Below are 22,133 nucleotides of genomic sequence, written 5' to 3' on the forward strand. Positions count from 1 at the left end.
TAAAGGCCCGCAGCTGATCCATTTTGGTCCAGGAATACTAATTAACTGTCATAAAAACTAATGCATCCATTCCGGAAATATATTGGTTTGGACAGATTACTGTTTGTCTAATGTTGCCTGCAATCAGGTTAAGATGGGCAATAAGACGTCTTCTTCTGAAATTGCTAGTCAAATCCAATGGATCCACTCTGTACATGGACAAGCTTCTCCGGTTAGCCCGTGGCGTTCAGACAAGAAGACGGCTCTGCCACAGGAATTCTCCAAACTGATAGTTTTCTAGTAAACTTTGGCCGGTACTTCAAAGGGAGAGTTTCTTTAACCACATTTGGTTTTATCCAACTATAATAGAATAGTGTACACATTATATATTGTAGGCGGGAACAGAAATTATCCTTCGTCTTTCCTGTGCCTCAGCCAATACTTTTTTGCACACCAAATTGCTTATGTCAGTCATGTACACAAGCACAAGAAGACCGTTAGATTGGTTGGTTTATTACAGCTTTTCAAAGTACTGCTCTAATGTTTTTTCAACAAGGCTGTAATTAGACCCAGTGACCATACACTCTTTTTGGGGACGTCAATTTAACCCATGTGCTTCCTGAACTCCAACTTCCAGGTTGTTTGCGTGACCGTATCCTGTGTTTACTGAAAGCTTCCAATTTGGACGTAAACAGAGCAACCTAGATAAGTGGATCGAAAATGCCGTGAGTGGAGAGCCGATACTAGTAATTCAATATCCCTGATGTCGTGTCACAGTATCAAACGCAATAAAATCAAGTAGTCCAATCCTCCATGGCAAAAATTCATTGGGTATTTATTTGTGATAGTTTGTTGAACACTGTGATATCTTCATACCACTGTGCCGATCTGAAGCCATACTTCAAAAGCCCTGAATTCATTTACCCAGAATCTCAGAATTTAGCAGCCTTGTGATTTGAGTGAAGATGTCATTACCTCGTGCGAATTCGAAGAATCGAATAGGGTGGTATTGGTCTGCAAGTTGCTTAACGAACTTACAATCGTGTACGGTAAACCAATCGGTCAATTCGGTGAGCGGTATGTGTGTGCAGAAGCCCTGATTATCAAAAGGTTAGACACCCTCGTGGACTAAACAACCATGTGAGGTCCATGCTACGGCTATCGTGCCAAAAACGGAGTATTTTAACTGATGAACTTTTGACGTTATTAGAAAGTCGAATTATGGTTACCAAGTATTAAAAAGCACATTATCAGCAGAGCTCAAATAATCCTGCTATTGAAACCTCTCGGTTTACAGATTCATAACCATAACTGTTTTCTCTAGCCTTTTTCGAGACTCGCTTGTCGATTCCCTATCGGCATTTGGTTGTGGTGTGTTACCTCTACCCTTTTACATCGCATATTTCCATTAACAGTCAGAATTCAGTCAGGGGCTGTCGACTTTGGGCAACGCAAGTTGATGGGGGTTAGGGATCCAATATAAAAGAGACGGGTTTCGACGAATCAATAGCGGTGAATTGAATCTAATTACAGAAAGCTGAAGTCCAATGACGCTGTATTTCAGGCTGTTGCGTGATCATCATCAGAGACAACTATGTCAGTGTTGACACTGATGATTCACTGCCATAGGTTGTATCACACAACCTTGCAGCTACTGATTTTCTATTTTGTTACTTAAACTATGAGTGCGTTCTGCGTGAAAGCGACGAATAAGACGTGTGAGAAAAGATCTTATGTGACAGGTTTTCCGTTTGAAGTGTGGATCTGTGATAAAGCTAAATTCAGTGGAGCAAACGGTTACGCAACAAGCGTAAATGGTGTTTTTGCTTCTGCAATAGTTTCCATCAAAGGCAAGGTTAAATCCCCCTCCACGGTCCCTGGGCTGTTCGCAGAGCTGGGCAGCACATCGGCGGCCTTCTATATAATCTGAGCGGTTAACACCCTTTTCAGTGTTTCTTCATTGCTAATTCATGTGTTCTGTTTAGCATACGCCAGTGGTATAATAGAAACATCCATCCTAGTAAAGGTCATTACTAATTGCTGCACAATGCGGATGAATCAGAGTTTGGCTTTTCAATACAAAGAAGTAGTGCATGAAGCTTACCACCCGCTGGTTGCACCTCCTCCTCTGCGATCGACTGAGCGAGCTCTTGTGCAGCCGCCACAAGTGCGGTTGTATCGCCTGGGAGTGGTCGGGCTTCATCAATTGCAGTTCTTCGTGTTTCAGTAACAATTTCTTCCACAGCGGGTTCTTCAGTGACTGGTAAACCCTCCGACGGTTTTTCGGCTGGGATCCTTGGAAGCTCTACCTTCTCTTCCCGTTTTAGTGTGACTTGTTCGACTTGTTTCGTTTCCACGGTTGGTAATGATACAATTGGAAGAACGGATGAGTTCGGAATGAGACACCAAATCAGACCACAATCGAATCACATTCGAATACATAAGTTTATTTCATTCCGATGCTTACGCCTACACACAACCGTCCTCCAGCATAAAGAGTAAAGTTCACTCATTTTGGAGGTTTTCTGGAATCTAGAGAAGCCAATTCCTGGTAGGGTAGACATTTTAGAGCAACCGTTTTCTCACCAAGTGCTTTCTCATGCTGTTGTTAACGGTGTAAGACTGGTTCGACCCGTTGCTGTGAGAGAAGAAATGTGACTATTTGCATTCCCTCCCTCAAGCATCAGTTCCCAGACGGTCTAATTCAAATGAGATGGAATCGCGCGCAATGCCACAGATGCATATTATCCCACCAACAGCCCATTTTTGACCCTGTAAAACTTTCTTATGTGCTTTTTGAACCATTACTGGCTTGAACAAAACACATGAAATCCTGCGCGTCAAATGTAATCCCTAAGTGGGATCCTCGGGTGCGCTGGCTTGAGGTGTGAACTGATAAGTCTCCTGTGTCAAGCAACGAAGCAGTTCTAAACTGTGAGGCTTGTGGGGGAGGATCGAACGATCTTGGGTGCAAATTCTGAATTTCAGTCCCTTGCTCAATCAGTTCCCTTCATGACCCGCCAAGTTTGGCCTTTTTACCGAAAGCCACAACAAATGAACTCATAGTTGACTCTTATTGAGGTTAACCAGCAGCGCACATCCTTGGTTCTGTCCGGACTAGAACCCCAGAAATTTAACAGTGAAAGGTCCTGCCACCACCACAAAATGTACTTTATGTATTCGAGGACACAGTCATGTTGGACACAAACACCAGTTGGCCGTTCGATTTATCGAGCCAATCATCCACTTCGCCTGTTAGACTACTAAACATGATATAGGACCCATCCGGTGTTTGCTGGTGGAAAGGTGACAAAAAGCTCGTCTGGAGGGTCAGGTATCCGAGGTTAAATTCCAGGAAGAACCATGGATACGCCCTTATGCGCAGCTCCAGTGGTGGAGAAGCAGATACTATCATCTCTTTTCTTTGGTGTGGACTAACTGGAACATGTTGTAGCAAATGAGGGGTTTTCGTAGAGCTATGTACTTGGTCACATAAAATAATTAAGTGAAACTCAGTCCGATCAATCATTCAAAACCACTATCGTAAGGCTAGTTTCCCTTGAAATAAGTTGTGGGTATTGCGATACGACTGATGTCTACCGGGGTAACTTTTGGCGTCAGTTCACANTATTTACGGGTCAATTCCTGCTGGGACTTCCATCTCCAGTGTGAGTTTGAAGCGGAAAAAAATAGCAACCCATAGTGTCAGTAGGACCCTGACAGGAATTTGGAACAAAATACTTTATAACTAAATTTCAGAAAGCACGATAAGTATCGTGTTCGGCTTGAAAGTTGAGTTCACCGTGCTTGGCGATTATTTTTTGCTATTCAAGTATACTACAGAATATACTGCTGAGTAATGTTTATTAGGATATACTGCATTGTAGTTAACAAAGTTGGGGCGCACAAAATGCTGCTTCCAAACGTTTTTTGCGTGTCCACCTGGACGATGTTGAAACATCCGTCGCCTAATCTAACAGGCCAAGATTTTATGACCACTTTAGACAGTTTCATTGTTGCAAATCCTGTTTTATGTTGTGGATTCGGTCAATTTCCATGAGAACTGATTTATTACAGACTACTACTCAAGTACTGTAAACGATGTAAGTGGAAAATATTAATCGCGTTTCATACATTGTGTTCAGGCTTGGAGGTGCCCAGAAAATGCATCGGTAAACCAAAATTGTTCGGCAGTGAAGCATCGGTTTTGAATACTGATGTCATGCTGTCCACGGTGATGATGATGATTTTCCCAAATTAAATGAATCTACGACTCAAATGGTATACATATAGGTAAGCCAAGCTGAATAGAGCCAACTGGACCATCAGGATAGTTTAATGAACCGAACAGTCTACCTACTTGTTCGTATGACCTATTGACCTTACTTAAAGAACGCTCTAATGTGCGTGAGCGGGAGAACAAAATGCTGCCAAAAAGTTTCCTTTGTTGGTGTTTTTGTTCGCTCTCCACAAATCACATGGGCATAGTAGCTGGCCCGAGACAATGTCTGGCTAATCCTTTTGCAGTACACGGGAGCTGAGGACTAACCTTTGGTTGGCGGTGCTTCGTCGTGTTTCGGTACTCGTCCTGAGTCGGCTGCCTCAACTTCCGCTGCGAATATTTGTGGTGGTCTGGTTTCTGCTGTTAGGATAGCTTGTGGTTGAATGAGTGGTGCTTCCGGTACAAGAGATGCAGGAATCCTTGGTTGGCTTGGTTCGATCGGTTGTGCGCTTGCTTCTGCAATCGGTATCTCAGCCTCAATGACTGCAATAAAGAATCAGTATAAAGTGTAAAACATAGGTTCTGACGGGAGAATAACTTGAAAAATCGGTAGGTTTTGGTCGATACTCACCTGGTACAGGAGGAACAGTGTCTTCAGTTGCCGCCCTTGCCATTTCAGTGACACTGCGAGGTGCTGTGTCTTCATCAACACGAGGCTGCGTAATCACTTCTGGAAGTCGAGTGATTTCAATCTTCTGGGGTTGTTCATCGTACATCAACGGGGCAGCAGGGACACCTACCACATTTTCGGGCAAATACTCGTAAGGGGGTTGTTCGGATGGGGACACAATCGGCTGACTTGGGAATAATTCCGTCGAAAAAAGTGCTACACGATAAATGCAAGCAAAATTTCGACAAGAGTTGGAGAAACAATCCTGTTTTACCGAGCATTACGCTAACGAATTGAAATCATAGGTGAGCCACCCAAAAGAAGTTTGTTCTTCTCAGGTAGTTATAATTTGCTGCAACCAACAAGTATACCACTATGTGAAATTCGACTCGCGATCGCATTTTTTAGGCTCTTGCTGACGATAGACGAGCCCTAGACAGTTCGTGCCTTATCTGCTCTTGAATCTTGTGGTCGTCGAAAAGGCCAATGCTACCAAAGCACACATGGAGACGATCATTGGAGAGTCAACAATAAATGTACGGAAACTGGTTGAAGCAAGTCAGGATGCTGTAATCAGTCTTTCCAGGTAGTTGACAAGCAATGGCGTTCACGAAAATGATGGCATACATTCACCATCTCGTTCGGATAGAAAGAAGACAAGTTCGGCGTTGGGGCTCATAAAACCCTCATTGGATTCTTCTAAACATCGGTTAATGCAGAGTGCACTGGTGAAAGGAAGAAGGCCTTCGCTGCGGATTTATTTATTGGGAAATGCCAACTGACCAGTTAGAGATTATTGGACAGGGAAGCAAAACTCTCATATGCATCTTAATTACAAAACTGAACATCCATCTTCTCTTGAACATGTATTCCTAAACTTTCCTGGATATTCATTGAGTGTTGCTCAAGTTCAAGCAAATGCTACAAAGCGACTCCACAAATTCAAGAGACGTAAAGCGGATTTACGAGAAGACATACTACTCGCATGCCCTTCCATCAGTAGTATCACCTTTACACTGGTAAACGTATTTGCACTGTCATCCTTAATTCTTATTAGATTTCACATCTATATTATAGCTTGATTGTTCCTGAGTCGACTGCCTCAACTTCCGCTGCGAATATTTGTGGTGGTCTGGTTTCTGCTGTTAGGATAGCTTGTGGTTGAATGAGTGGTGCTTCCGGTACAAGAGATGCAGGAATCCTTGGTTGGCTTGGTTCGATCGGTTGTGCGCTTGCTTCTGCAATCGGTATCTCAGCCTCAATGACTGCAATAAAGAATCAGTATAAAGTGTAAAACATAGGTTCTGACGGGAGAATAACTTGAAAAATCGGTAGGTTTTGGTCGATACTCACCTGGTACAGGAGGAACAGTGTCTTCAGTTGCCGCCCTTGCCATTTCAGTGACACTGCGAGGTGCTGTGTCTTCATCAACACGAGGCTGCGTAATCACTTCTGGAAGTCGAGTGATTTCAATCTTCTGGGGTTGTTCATCGTACATCAACGGGGCAGCAGGGACAACTACCACATTTTCGGGCAAATACTCGTAAGGGGGTTGTTCGGATGGGGACACAATCGGCTGACTTGGGAATAATTCCGTCGAAAAAAGTGCTACACGATAAATGCAAGCAAAATTTCGACAAGAGTTGGAGAAACAATCCTGTTTTACCGAGCATTACGCTAACGAATTGAAATCATAGGTGAGCCACCCAAAAGAAGTTTGTTCTTCTCAGGTAGTTATAATTTGCTGCAACCAACAAGTATACCACTATGTGAAATTCGACTCGCGATCGCATTTTTTAGGCTCTTGCTGACGATAGACGAGCCCTAGACAGTTCGTGCCTTATCTGCTCTTGAATCTTGTGGTCGTCGAAAAGGCCAATGCTACCAAAGCACACATGGAGACGATCATTGGAGAGTCAACAATAAATGTACGGAAACTGGTTGAAGCAAGTCAGGATGCTGTAATCAGTCTTTCCAGGTAGTTGACAAGCAATGGCGTTCACGAAAATGATGGCATACATTCACCATCTCGTTCGGATAGAAAGAAGACAAGTTCGGCGTTGGGGCTCATAAAACCCTCATTGGATTCTTCTAAACATCGGTTAATGCAGAGTGCACTGGTGAAAGGAAGAAGGCCTTCGCTGCGGATTTATTTATTGGGAAATGCCAACTGACCAGTTAGAGATTATTGGACAGGGAAGAAAACTCTCATAATGCATCTTAATTACAAAACTGAACATCCATCTTCTCTTGAACATGTATTCCTAAACTTTCCTGGATATTCATTGAGTGTTGCTCAAGTTCAAGCAAATGCTACAAAGCGACTCCACAAATTCAAGAGACGTAAAGCGGATTTACGAGAAGACATACTACTCGCATGCCCTTCCATCAGTAGTATCACCTTTACACTGGTAAACGTATTTGCACTGTCATCCTTAATTCTTATTAGATTTCACATCTATATTATAGCTTGATTGTTGCGTTAGTACACCATTGCTACTGCTCACAAACGGGACACACGCGATTTTAGCTTGACCGACGCACAGTACCCTCTTCGATAAACACTAACCCTAACTATTCGGAGCATTGGGTAAACTAGTTATGAATGAGAAAAAGCTTAGTTTTCCTTTTTGTTAACTGGGTCCATAGTGCTGCTGTAGCAGCTAAGACCAGAAAAACAGTCAACGCAACTGCTGTAGTGTCTTCATAAGGTTGCTATGGTTACATGGTTTTCCGAATAGCTAAAAAGAGACGAAGATCGCCACCGTGATAACCGCATTGAGTTAACTGCCAGACTCAAAACATATTTTCGGGATTGCCAAAAGGTCTTCTCTATCAGAATGTCGTAGGGTCGCAATTTTCAACCGCCTCATCCAACGCTCTGCCGTGGAGGTTTACAACAGAACTGTGGGTGCTGTGTCAAATGTCTGGCACGCCTTGAAACTTTCAAGTGAAATACGGTAACTCTGTTCATCGCTCCTTGCCGTTTAGTTCAGACAGTATCTGGTGCCAGACAAATCAATATGAAAATGTTGATAATATGCAACAAAACATGGTTATTTTGAGCGCGATATTTACTGTGCCAAATTTTCCTTCATTATCTTCATTCCGTACCGCAGTTTTGACATGCTGTTGCTTGTAGTGTTTTGTGTGTTCTTGGCTGGATTGCGGATCGCTCCAAGTTAAGTTAAATAGAAAAGAACTAACTGGTGTGGTGACAATGTGGCGGGAGTGCCCGTCAAGTCATCCGCTGACTAAGTCATGCGTCGACTACTAACTGCGTGTCACTAGCACCAGATGATTCGAATAAATTCTTCTCTTGAAGCATCGGTGTTGAACACTGATGTCATGCTGTCGATGGTGATGATTCTCTTGTAGCGTGTCATCCATTCTGAGGTCCAGATTTAGTTACGGATTTTGTTCTGGGAGTCCGATTGTAATGAGAATATCCTCGGTAGCACCATACTTGACTACGTAGAGGCAGGTTACTTCTTGGCAGGTTTCAAGTTCCTGTTTGAGCAGAAAATATATGTGATGGGTCTTGAGGAAGAAGCTGTAAGTTACTTTTGAAATTTGTGCCATTTTCTATCTGACATGAAGAGCATTGCAACAGGAGTAGGAGATCTGGTGGAAGCTGGTCAAGTCCACACGTGCTGAGGAAACAGTGTGTTTGTGGTCTCTCGGGTACTCTTGTCCTCTTCTACGGGTACGAAAATACGTACAGATTTTTCTCATTTGTGGTGATTTGGAGGAGAAAAGCCACCGTTACTTAACCCGTTGCCAAAAGAGAATGTTTGAGAATAGGGAAGAAACATTCTTACTGAAGGAATCCACGGGAAAATGAACAACCTTGATTAAAACGAAGCAGTGCACATTTGCGTCATGGGTGACATTTGGAAAAGTTGGTAAAAACGTCATGCTCAAGACAAAAAACAGAGCTGTACTTCAACCAGTAAAGAGACTGAAAGCCATTGGACTATGCTTACCTTCTGTCTTGATCGGAGACATCGATGGTACAGAAGCCGAAATACTCGAAATTCCCTTGTCAGTAGAGATTGTGGAATCATCCATTGGTCCGGCGAACATTGAGCTTTCTGCGAATAGGATTACATAAATAAAGGCTTTGCAGACTGCAGAAATATGTCAGGCAATCTAAAGACTTGAAGGTCTCTTAGAGTTAATTGGTAAAAAAATGGGAAACTCAGATAGTTCGGATAAGGTTAGACCACGGATCTTTGGTTCAGAATATCTACCTATTCATGAGCAGTGATACGTGTTCCATTGGTCGACGAAATAAATAGTTACCGTCAAGTGTATATTTCCTGATTTACTCAAAAATGAAACTGAAGAAAACTCCGTCGACATAAACCGTTAAGAGCCGTAAATGATATAAATAATATTAGAATAGAAGATTGTGGCTGAAACCATTTTGCCACTCATCAGACCAAGGGCATGTGAAAACTGGTAATGTAGAGCGAATATACCTGGTGTCGCCTGTGGCACCATCTCCACGGTTGTGGGAGGTTTCGGCGCTTCCTCGACAAGCTTCGGAAGTGGTTTCTTCTTGTCCAACACAGCGGTTGCCCTAGCCTGTTCGTCTGGAGAAACCACCGGGCGAATGGCGATCATGCTGGGATGAATGACGTCGGAACGGTTTATGGCGATCAAAGCATCTGCCAATTGGTTTCCTGGGAGAGAAAACACGAACGTTTATGCTTAGTCTTTCAGTACCGGCTATAGAGTTCTCTAGTTCAAATTGACGTATCAGTAACCCTTCCAGAATGCAGTCTATTTGGTTAATTATTGGGTCAGAGTGAATTTATGCTAATGGTGTAATAATTACGCGCGATTTCCACTGCACTGAAGCGGGATATCATAAGCATTGGTGTTAGGTGACTTTACTTGTGGTCCTATCTGGTGGCTGGTTTGCGTCAGCTTTAAGCTGGCTAGACCAAATCTCCACTGGCTGGCCACAGGAGCTCATATCATTAATGTGTTCACACAACCCTTTGAATGACGGTGAACAAAATTTTCTACTCTAGGGGTGCGGGGTGAATAGGCTTTTACATGATACAGCAGTTCCCAGGATTTGATTATCTTTTCTTTGACCTTTGCGTTAGTTCACACACAGAACTGCAGCAGTAAGCGTAAATCCATTTTTCGTTAAATTAATAAACTAACAGCTTTGAGAAGCCATTGACTAGTCCTGTGAATTTGGTGACCACCTTTGTGGACGACAGTCCTTCAGTCGGCTTCATCAAGCATACTGATCGGCCATAAGCAGTCTGACGGCGGAGGTTATAATTTTGAATGTTACTTATGCACCGAGACTTTTCACAACGACTGTATTTAGAAGCTGGTAAACATGATCTCCAAGTGAGAGCTTCAAGCCCTTGTTCTCAAAGACCGCAATGTTAACGTAGATTATTGGTTTAGGCCATATGAAGCATCTCCGCCTCCTCATGATTCTACGGGAGGATATGAATAAAAATCGTGATGTGATCCATGGGTAGCAGTTGCGGGTTGGTTGTTCCCCTTTCGAGACCATGTGTGTGACATGGGCGTCCCGCCTTTTCTGAACCTTTGTAATCACTTTCGTTGAAACATAGAGACTGAGAATGTGTCGCTTGAGCCACGCAGTTAGGCTATTTTCACTAGAGATCGTGCTATTACCAACTCAGAAACTAGCGTAATCGATTAGTTTTCGTGTGTTTATGTGCGCGACTTTTGCTGACCGTCTGGTAATATTCCTTTTGGAAGATTTTCAGCTGTTTATCACAAGTTGATCTTCGTTTTTTTCAGCACCATAGTAGGTAAGTTGGACGATAACATATGAAACAGAAGAATAAGATGTACTCCGATAAATCCACTGGAAATGGATCCTTCTGGTGGTTGAGGTATAAATCAACTCTGCAGCCCCATAGGCTTGATTCAAAGATGAGTCAAGTTTTAGCGCATATTCGTCATTAAGTAGTCAGCGTTGAAGGGTATGCATACAGACCACATGTTTTGGAACTGCCTAATTCCGTCAAACGGTATAACTAGCTTCATTACCTAAAGTGGTAAGTCTTACAGTACATTTGTACAACCAGAGAGTTTTTCAAAATACCTTTACCTTCGCCAGTCAGCCTGCAGTGTGTGCGTTTCTAACTATGCCGAAGGATGTTCTTTTTATAAGTCGAGTTGTAAAGCACGTAAAAGGACACTGTTTTGTGGATAGCCACATCAATGTGCCGAGCTGTAAAAGCACTTAGGAAGGCCAAATCGTTATAAGATTCCCGTTTATGATCTATCGCGACGTTTGAATGGGTAGTGTTGATGAGATCTAAACAGAAACTATGGTTTTATTAGAGGTAAATACCAGAACAATATCCACAATAATTTCTTTCAAAGAAAAACAATCAGTTGACCGTAAGCAAAAAGCTAGCTCTACGAATGGATAGATCGGAGAGCCTAGCTGGGTTATTGATCAGGTAAAGTTCTATAACTAACCAAATGTCTCAATTGTATCAACAACAGAAGACGTCCTTGCGGAAATGTTGTCCAATGCGGTTGTCTAGCCTTCTTGGCTCTCTCTTCGGAGAGAGTCAGTTGTTGAACTAGTTTATGGTAAAGTCAATTCGTCATATTCACCAGCGGTCTTAAGAAGATACACCGACTGCGGATTTTTTTGAGAACATCTTAAGTCTTGCTTCCGTGTTCTGTTAATTTATGGGTACTGTGTTTCTGTGGAAAGTAGTAGTTGGAAGCCTTTGGAAGTTTGCTTCCACGATGAGACTTGGATGTTCAATCACTGTGTCCCTTTTGTGCCTCATCCATCATAGAGTATAATTTTATCTTCAGATACGTAAACCTCATTGTTTTGATTACATTAGGGAAACCTGAATCTTATTCCATGAACACAAATTTCAACATCGGTTCTGTCGAATTATGGAGAACAAAATGTTTCTAGCTGCCTTTGTTTTTAGCTTTTCAGCGTCACCACTGCCAGTAGCTCCTGGATCTTTGATATGATGGGACGACTCTTCATAATTTTCAGCCGGGGAGATTTGGAGTTAAAGTTTCAGAGAAATCATTTACAATGTAATAGGGTGAACTGAGTTGAAGTGAGATATGCCCATGCTTTTACAGCTCACAACCATAGTTCAAAACTCCGGGCGACCTACACAAAGACCATTGCAGATCTACACATTTCTACCGATCATTTTAGCAGTTAATATCAATAATCTCTCCAACTTGACAGCTCACACAGGAGAGTATGTAGTAAGGTTGAACGTAAAACGCAGTTGATATTCAAAGTATCATTTCAATCGTTCATGCATATCCTCGACATACAAGCTCTAGGTTCTTGTGAATGTGAAACGGACGAAAATACAAAAACGAGCGTATAATAAAAAAAACTGATTAGCGGGCGCGTGTAGGGCAGTGTTACTTATGAGGTAGATAAGGGCTTCAAATTGCTACTTGTGCGTGCAAAAATGACCTATTGGTTTTGATCAGGACCTTTGCGCTGTTCGAGAAAAGTCTTGTGCTTAATTTGTGCACAGTAAACATCTTTATTCTAGGCTTCAGGGAAATGGTACCAGAAAACAAATAGTGTCACCGTTAGATTCAAAGCTCCAGGCTGAGGTGTTCTACCATGTAATTTTGGGACTAAATGAGTAGGTTTTATGAAGAAGTATGGGTAACTTAGTTTAGAAGTGACGCGGAGAAATTTGATCATTCTACGCCTTTCTTTAGGTGTTAAACTGCACTATCTTATTGTCTTAACTTAGTTCTTCATGATGACAACACTAATTAGCTTGGGTATACTTCACATTCATATCTACATAACTCACCCAAAGGTTTTTCTTCCGACGCACCGTTGGTGGCGAATTTTTGCTGCCACATTTTCAGCAAGATTTCGGCCTTTTCTTGTTCAGACACATGACTGGACGGTGGCGAGGAACTTGGCGTACGTATTATAGACTCGACTTCTTCTTCTGAGAAACCCAAAGCCGAGGCCAATTTCTGCCAGTCAGATCCCAATTGTCGGGCTATCATGGACCGATTGAGTTCCGATCGACCGATAATTTCGGAATCTGTGGGCATAATTGCGAAGCAAATAATGTGACTTATCTGGAAAAATTATAGTCTTTGATTGGAAAGAATGGTGCATTTGTGAAACGACGCTTGATCGAGACTTTATCCGGCTAGGTGCGAAGATTAAGTTAAAATCCCCAGACAACGCTAGTGAATACTTGAAGTCTGTATCACATCATGATGATGTTGAATTCTGCAAAGCTCGGCCATGTGAGGTTTTCGTTCTTGATGAAACTTATCAAGTTGGCAGGAAAGGTCGGATACTGTAATCCCATCTTTGTGGCTTCAGTTTTGTAAGGCCCTCGACCGGTTTGCGACTTGACGAACCTGTTTTCAACGCGATTATTGCTCTGTTGGCCTCAAAGCAATGTTTTTTGATATTTGCACTTGTCTGACCAGTTGGTGTTTACATCAATAAGAGAGAAGCTCGGTTCGAGCGCTTGTCAGGTCGACATAAGCTAACCGGAATAGTAGTCTCGCGAGATTAATAGAATTTTTGAAGAGAAATCTATGACAGTACGAGTGGTTATGTCGTTACGCTTGTGTACGAACTAACTCTTGAGGAAGACATGCGTTGGGCAACCTGAAATGGGGCATCTGCTTTTTCCGCCCCGATGGGCTACAGAAAGTACGAAAGGCCTCGTATTGCCTGGTTTATTAACCATCCTTTGCCATACATCCGATGGGATAGTAAATCCACGGCGTGATGGACAACCAGTTCGATGAAACGGTATTACTGAGTGCCAGTAAGCAGGCCAAATAGTGAACACAATTAGGGCTGCCTTGTTACCCATTATTTTGGAGAAGGATATTCTTTTCTACTTGACTTTCGAAACCAATTTTAAGCTTGTGCTACCTCGTTCAAATATTAAAGTAAACGCAGACTAGTGCGAATATTTCAGCTTGATATCTCGCTTTCCAATTTCAGTGCCCTACTGCAAATTCCTTTACGGAGGCGTCAGTCGATCCATCAATGCTGACATGTTGCAGGCAGTTAGGTGTAATATGAGCAATAAGTGATTATTTCTTATAATCAGCAGCGTACCTAGTGCAGTTGGGGGGAGAGCAGATCTCTACACGGGCCGGGGGTTTTAGGTTGTGGTCATGTGAATAGCGCGGCAAAACATCACTTCATGAGTTGACAAGAATGTGTAAAGTTGTACAGACGGGCTCGTCGGAATGCGCCACATGAGCGCCGTTTTCTTGGACCCCAAGTTTCTCTTTTTGTATCGCAAAGATCCCCTCGTTGGACGTGTCATAACTTGGGTTAAACTAAACAACTTGAGCGCCGCAATATTGCCTAAACCGTGATGAACATTTTTTTTCAGTAGGATAGCGTGATTGAGAAGGCATGTCTACCAGTTTTACCCAAATGTTGCCTTGAAATGTCACGACTAGACTGTTCACTACAGGCGTTTCAATGCAAGGTGAAGAGTAGAGTATCAACTTAGTCTAGATAATTTCTGATCTTCAGAAATGCCTAGTTTACAACCCTTGAAACATATTTTCTGGCGGCAAACGACCACTAAAAGCAAGCTTAGAAATCCATTGTTGAGTAAAGTATTGCATGAAAATAGACTAGAGTATGAAAATAAAAGCTGGTTGCAGTCGACGATGCTGCCACAGAGTAATCCAGCATTGGGACTTTCAATTATCACAACTACTAATAAGTCACAAGTAACAAGTATCGACTAACAAGTGCTAAGTCAAGCAGAACTGTGAAAGCACATGATTCGAAGGGCCAGCCAACAGATAGATATATTTTGAGTGTGCACTACTGGGGATGATTGATAGTATACACCGCAAAAGTGCAAATTAACCAGATCGCTGGTAGCCTCCCATTGTTCAAAGTGAACTCTCTATCGATTTCAGACCATTCAGATTTGAATGATTCGTGATTTCATGTAGGTTGGAACAGCCAGATGGTTCTCTTCTAACCTTCAGATGTGCATGATAAATTTCAAGAGTTCCAAATCCAGAATCAGTATGTCTGTTGATAGAGATTGGAACTTGTATCAAATGGAGCCCTTTGCCTTGGGTGACTGAGTTCAGTACATGCTACTGGGAGCCCTGGAGTAGCCGGTATTCTGTAAAACGTGGCTAAATAATCCAATTAAAACGACCTTTCCAATAAAAGAGCAAAATGAATGAGAAACCATATCACGGCGCAAGGGTGTATATATGTCTATTACTAACGAGTGTAAAAAAACAACAAAAGGAGGATTACTCCGGAAGAAGAACCCACGGAAAACAAATATAGGGTATGAGGAGAAATGGCCTGATGCATACTGGTTCCCCTTAAATCAACGCTAATGCTTATGCCGGCAGAGCACCACTTTTATACCCTTCGGTAACACTTTTTTACTGAAATTCTGTGTGTCGTCGTAGGGATAACAGTTTCTTTAACCAATGGCAAGCCGGAGTTATGCTGTCTGTTCAAGTTTTTACTGTAATCAGTACGGATAAGATGTGGTGTGCAACATTTAAAGTTGTCCATTCTTGTGTATCTTAAAAGACTCGGCCATTTTGAGGATATGTTTTCAAATCGCTTTGCAAATCAAACTGTGGATGAATAGAACGGCATATTACAGCGAATGTCTGTGCATAGACTGTTATCAGTGTAAACCAATGAATACGAACGGAAAATATAACGCAGCCTTTTCTAATCAAGAAGTAGGGAGATATGGCAAATAAGCTATGCAAATATGCACCTGCAGTGGCAACCAGAATGGATTCTCCTGGTCTTGGAAGACGTAGATCAAGCGTTGTGACCGGTTGTTGTGGTAGTTGAACATCATCTACCGGAGGTTTGGTGTGACGCGGGTCGCGCAAGAACGCAATTTTCCCCGTTATCAGGTTGGCTTCAGGCTCGGCAAATCCAGAGTCCCGGACGCGAACAGGAAATGTGACACGGTTTTCATGGAATGGCCGAACAAGCAAACTTGGTTGAGAGTCTGCTTTAGTAACCGACGCCAAATTCCCAGTCAGTTCAATCCAGTAAACAGTATCTTCAAGCACCTGCAACCATATAGCAAAACGTTTGTGTATTGAGGCCTACGGATCCAAACTGTGTATCGGAAGTATTAACGTAGAGGAGACTAGCATGAAATCATGTTTATTTCCTCACCCCAATGAAGCCAAGAAAATCAGAAGCATCATGTAATAGGCAATTAACGGAAGAAATGTGGCGGGATTCAGCATTCACCAGAAGTCTGTATGTATAATTTCCTAAGAGTCTTCAATGGGATGCATAATAATGACTTCCGCTTCACGAAGACATGCAGATGGCAACGTGCATGTAACTGGCATGAGCATATAATTAAAAGTATCCTGAAGAAGCATCTGATATGAAACCAGTTACTCACCTCTGTTGGTGTTCCAACTGCAATGAGAGCAAAGCGTTCAAGGCATTCCAAAGTCTTATCCTCCTGGTCGTCTGTTAGACACAAGCAGCGTAATTGGGCCAGTTCAGCACTTGGGCGGTGTAACCCACGCAACTGACCAGGTGACTGTCGTGCGCTAGTGGGGCTTTCCCCGTTCATATCCAAATTCATCGGCTGTCTAACGAATACGGCAAAGCGGCCAATCACAGGAGGCACAATGCTCTCACGGTAGATGCGACTGCCAATATCCACTGCTGAGGCCTGTTCAGGACAGTTGATTAGCCACAGTCTGTCGGATAGGGTGGGGGCAGTGAATTAAAAAGCTAGTTGCGTGCATAGTTTATAAGTCTGATTTCGAATGTATAAATATCCTCCCGCTGGATACAGTGCGCATATCTAAGCCGTAAGCGGTTAGAGCAGGCATTGCTGAGGTTCCTCTAGAGCAATTACCACATGAGTATAAGCTAGAACGGTTATTGTAGGTTTTGAACAGAGATATCACTGTCTTGCATTTCCATAGAGGAAAATGTTGGTGGATCAGGTAGCGTAGATGGTTGTTGGTTTGTTCACTGAGCTGGACAGTTTGACTGCTGGCTAGTAAGAAGAGTGATCGGTCGTCTTTACGTACGATATCGCCGTGAACCTTCCTGACAGGGTGATCGGGAGTCCAACATATCCTTAAAATGAGTAAAGAATGAAGAGGTTTAAACTATAGCATGTTCAACTATTGGACCTAAAAGTTGACAAACATTTCTGCAGCATGCCTTTCCACCACTTTAGGCAGTGGGTGTAAAATAGCAGCCAAAATCTACTTGTCCGCCCCTTCAAACCTATGGGAATGATGGTCGTAGAAAATCAGAATGTCACAGTAAAATTGTCTGGCCACAAAAATGGAAGACCTGTTTGCGAAAATATTCTGGGGGCATTCTCGAGGACTTGCGGTACAACCCAGTCACATTAACTAGCCGAAGCCACAAGCCTGCTTAGAGAATGATGTCTGTGAGCGAGTTAAAAGTACTCTTGATGAAAAAGTAATCCAGATAGTTGATAGAAACATCATTTGGCCCCAGAAAGCTCAGCGATTTCGCCAGTTTATTCACAAAATTACTTCAAGTATTGGTTCTCTAACTGTCGGAGGTTTCCAGAAAGATGTGCAATTGAGTTTTTTGCTTGAATTAAGTAAACGACTTTTAGTGGGAAGGTTAGCACTATGACTGTTTTGATCAGTTTCATAATCTGGAAGCGGATCTCACCGAACTTCCACCCAAGAAGCCATCATTCAAGAAGTCACTCAAAACGTGACCACGTGATGTGGGTTCCGTGACTGAAGAGTGAGTGGCGTCGTACCTTGTCTAATTGCGAGCTAATCACAGTGCTGACCAGCCGCTCTTGGCCGAACAGTAGTGTCTAAAATATGCGCCGGAAGGTCGCATGTATTACACTCCCTACTGGCGTTTCGTTAGATGCACCCTGATGATTTCGAATAAGGACAAAGCAGCTGTTGTAGTAGCTTGCCAAATCTGTTCGGGAGTTTGCACGCCTGCGTGTCCGTTCGTCAATGTCTCAGAGGACCAGTGTAATGCTTGAGCATGATATCAGAGCTATATACGTACCTGTACAAGGCGGACCCGTTAGGCCACATCTACACAACACACGTCTGTCCTCCGATACGTGTTTTCTAGCTGTGCACTGCTTCTAAGTTTTTCCAGCATAGGTTGGCTTCATCTACAGGACAAAACCTCAGTTAAAAATTCCAGTTCCACTTAGAGGTTGTGTATGGTGCAAATCAGAAAAAAAACTCAAAGATTATCTAGGTGTGGAAGGTTAGCCGAGTTGTGAACAATGACTCAAAACATTGCACTCAGAAGAAACTTGTATAGGCTGTTCAGCACACTTCCGCAGGAGAGCGGTCTTTGTCCGAATACTCCCCTGTCATCCTTCCTACGGAAGCACATGACTGGCGACGTCTTGGTAGATGGAAAAGACACTAGCGATGACCTGTCATGTTCCGGCATACCAGTAGGGATCGGTAATTTTACAAATCTATTTAACCTAGATTGGGTTTAGCAAACAAGTGTCATTGTAACTGCACCATCCGAAACGTGGTCATGAATGAAGAAGACACGTTACGAATAGAATCTCCAAATTAGATCAAACTCAGCCGTCACAAACACAGAGTTCACCACTAATTCTCTGACTGCATTTAAAGACTGATCAATAATCTAGGGATCTCACTAAAGTAAACTATTTTTTTGAATCCTGGCTTAAAGCAGGTCCGTAAATTAAAACACAAAAGAAGTCAGCGTTGTTATTTTGCCTTTTGGACTTGGTTCCGTTCATGTCAAAGAACCGTTTCACATCAAGTTGGTTGACTAGATAATTAGATCAAGTAAAACAGCTCTGGTTATCTGGATAAAGTTAGGCACAGTGGAGTGAATGAACAGTGGGTACGAGAAACTCTTGGTTGATTCACGCCATTCTTTCAGCAACTGAGAGTTCATTTTAGGCATCATCTTAATTAGGAATCGCTAAGGGATAAAAAAGATCAGAAAGGTAGTATCAGAGAACCACCGTAGAAACGATAATGTAAACAAACGATTATTTTGGTATCCTCAACAGACTCTTACATAAATTTCAGGACAAAGCAATAGCAGAGGAATTGGGAACATACAATGCGGCTTCACAAGATGCGGCTTATTTAACGGTCATAACAAGTGCATATTACAAAAAGGTTGCTTGGTTGATCGCTCCAGGTGTGGTCACTTTTGTTGGAACACTAGATTTGTGGGCCATCTATTATGAACAAGTCATTCGTTTTCGAAGGCGAGGATGATAGTGCGCAAAATTTTTCCCCACACATTATATCACGGTCGCTAAGTGTACATAATCTGGGTATCTTAATGCTACACCGCACGTTTGACAACGACAAGTCAAATTTTATTCGCACATACTACTAGGTTACCATTACATGGACGGTGAGTATCCAACCGCCAATTAATAGCCATAACACGCCCGTTTGTTGTTTAGTTGCTTATTTAACTACTATGAATGATCAGTAGTTAAAGGGCGTCTAAAACGCTGCGGTACCTTCCGGACTGAATCCTTTGCATTGCACTGAACATTAGCGCTTATATGAAAGATCGTGATAAACTAGAGCTACTTCTTCTAATATATTCATCGATTGAAAAAAGTCAAATGGGTTCCACAATACTTCTGAATAGGTTTTAAATTTGACTTCCTTCTTAATGCCGCTGCAGTTGCCTTCGGCTCCGGTCAACGTGAAGAATGCAGCTTGCACGTATAGCGGTCACTCACTAGATCACGCACCACGATCACTCAAACGATGCGACAGCTCCTGTCCCACTTGCAACCTTAGCCGACACCATGCACACTACAACTTCCCATCTATTTCTGTTTATGCGGCTATCACGTGTGTTACGCGCAAGGCTTACGACCTTCAAAACATCAGGTCAGGTTGTATTCATGTTCGCGCAAGTATCAAACACGAAGGGACACCCTTCTCTTCACAGTGAACACAATAAATAGACATACAAGCAACACCATCACACATACGCACACAGGACAGGAAGTCAATCGAGCTCCGCATGCCTCCACGGCTAACGACTGAACAGCCTTAGCAGCTAAACTACAGAGAAGACGTCCCGCGTCCGGAACTTCACTTAGGAAACGATGAGCAACTTTTTGGCTTATTCCACTTTTCGCATTGTATCTATATTTATCAAGGTGCACCTAAATATTGTATTCATCGTCTTTCTGGTAAAACGGACATTTTTTAGTGCCTGTCACCTTCTACTGATCAATTTAATTACGTCACAACAAGAGCATTAACACACGTATCACATACATGGACAGGGTTTTGCTGAAAACGGATTAAACTGATCCGAAGGCTTGGAAATCATCAATTTCTCTGAGAGAAGCGATTATTGAGACACAACAGTAAAATAAACTAGCTCGCTGGAAAGAGGCACGTGTTAAGCAAACAACCCAACGACCTGGGTTAATCACCGTGTGCTGGGTCAATGGTTATTCATGTGATGCCAGTGTGCGTACCTTGCGGATACAGTTGTCGTAAATGATACACAATCCTTTTGTCTTGTCATCGGGGTCACTCCGGTTATGTCTTCCCATACGGCCGGGTTGGTTCCTCCAGAGAGGCTGCAAAGCAGACGAACATTGCTGGCAGCTCCCTGTTCAGATTTCGGTGGCGGTCGCGGGAGCGGGATTGTGATTGTGATTGGTTTGTGGAACTTGCGTCTTCTTGGTTCAATGCTTACCACAGGAGATACAGACACGCGGGGACCAACAAGACGCCTAACCAATTCCGGCGCGATAGGTTGTGCCTTGCAGTGAAAAGACGATTAAGACATAGTGCATCAACATGAAGTACGGGTCATCTGACAAGCGATACAAAAGTAAAGGGACGTTCTGTTTACTCCGGGGGGGAGTAATTGTGTACAGATATATGGATAGAAAATTGAATCAGTGTTATTGTGGCCTGATCAATAAAAATATAGGATAGACTTCAACAGTGTAAGGCAAACAAATGACAAAGAACTACCCAAAAGTACTCTGGTTTCGGGTTGTCTAGAAACAGTTAGTCTAAGCGTCGGGAAGGTTTGTTCAGAAGAAAGAGCAGCTGATCAGTAGATAGAATTCTATTTCACAGACACTGAGACATATAGTCATTTCACAACGTTAACAGGTCACGGTGACTTTCAAAACGATTGAAATTGACCTTTGCATCAAGCTTACTTGGAGTGCTACTTTTATTCGTTTCTGTAGCGCACCGGGAGGGAAAACCGCCTGAACTTGTGGTGCTACAGTAGAACTGATTAGACCGCCTTCTGATCCAACAAGAACAACTTCCTGTCGGAAGCGGGATAGTAACGCAAAGTACTGTGGAAAGTCGTAGGTAAGAATCCGGTGTATCTGACGGCCACGTAGCGTACTTTCGGGTTCTATGCGGTCTAGAAAAAAATACAAAGAGCAACGTGTTTTACTAATGAAGTTTAACATTCTTTGAAGCTCCCGATAACCCTACGTGTTAGGAATGCGGTGAGCTATGTTTAGCATTAAAGTTAATATGCTTCGCTTACGACGTTTAGGCACGGGGAATATCAAGGCCCACAAAAGCGGATACTTTGTCGTGTGTACTGAATGTCTGTTCAGTTAGGAATGCACTTAACTTTCTGATGGCAGAAAATTCTGATGTATCATTTACATATGGCAGAAAAATTTGCTAATCAGATGGGTGTAGTTGAGTCATGCCCCCCATGGTTTCATATCTCGATTGCGTATTTCAGAAACTGGAATTTGCACCAAGACAACCTAGTTATGCAGGGCCCACTGGTTTGTTGATTACAAAAAGGGCATAGAAGAGCTGCCTGATGCCTGATTTAGGCTGGAGCATATAATAAATAAGAGCTTCAACTGGGCTCCATCTGAGTCTCCTGTGGAAACCAACTTAATTCAAACAGATGGATTTCGCTAGTATCAGGAAGGAAAGCAATGCAGTAAAAATTAAAAGCAACAAGGTGAGAAAATAGTGGTGTCGTAGTTTTGGCAGCTTCCGGATTCGTATTTTCCATTACTGTAAAAGAATGCTGGCGCAGTGAGTTGCAAGGTTAGATTGCAAGCTCAATCATGCAATCAAGCACGCTGAAAAGAAAATTATTTCAGTCAATATCACAACTTGCAATCTATCGAGAACCATTCAAGCCCTACGAGTAACTGGAATGTCCATCTGACCGGGAGATTCATATATATATATATATGC

General features: G+C 42.7%; 1 protein-coding gene across 1 annotated transcript in view; it reads right to left on the reverse strand.

Annotated features, from left to right (window-relative positions):
• Positions 1–22,133, reverse strand: part of T265_14770 (hypothetical protein) — a gene marked incomplete at both ends in the record, with an annotated part of 121,095 nt that overhangs the window by 15,456 nt on the left and 83,506 nt on the right. Inside the window, 11 exons of the mRNA XM_009175154.1 lie at positions 2,084–2,320; positions 4,529–4,744; positions 4,833–5,087; positions 6,306–6,479; positions 8,858–8,965; positions 9,356–9,559; positions 12,710–12,952; positions 15,665–15,971; positions 16,319–16,625; positions 20,408–20,697; positions 21,110–21,324. Of these exons, the coding sequence (XP_009173418.1) occupies positions 2,084–2,320; positions 4,529–4,744; positions 4,833–5,087; positions 6,306–6,479; positions 8,858–8,965; positions 9,356–9,559; positions 12,710–12,952; positions 15,665–15,971; positions 16,319–16,625; positions 20,408–20,697; positions 21,110–21,324 (2,556 nt within the window). The remainder of the gene's footprint in view (positions 1–2,083; positions 2,321–4,528; positions 4,745–4,832; positions 5,088–6,305; positions 6,480–8,857; positions 8,966–9,355; positions 9,560–12,709; positions 12,953–15,664; positions 15,972–16,318; positions 16,626–20,407; positions 20,698–21,109; positions 21,325–22,133) is intronic.

The sequence above is a fragment of the Opisthorchis viverrini genome, assembly GCF_000715545.1.
Source record: "Opisthorchis viverrini unplaced genomic scaffold opera_v5_258, whole genome shotgun sequence".
Lineage (NCBI taxonomy): Eukaryota > Metazoa > Platyhelminthes > Trematoda > Opisthorchiida > Opisthorchiidae > Opisthorchis > Opisthorchis viverrini.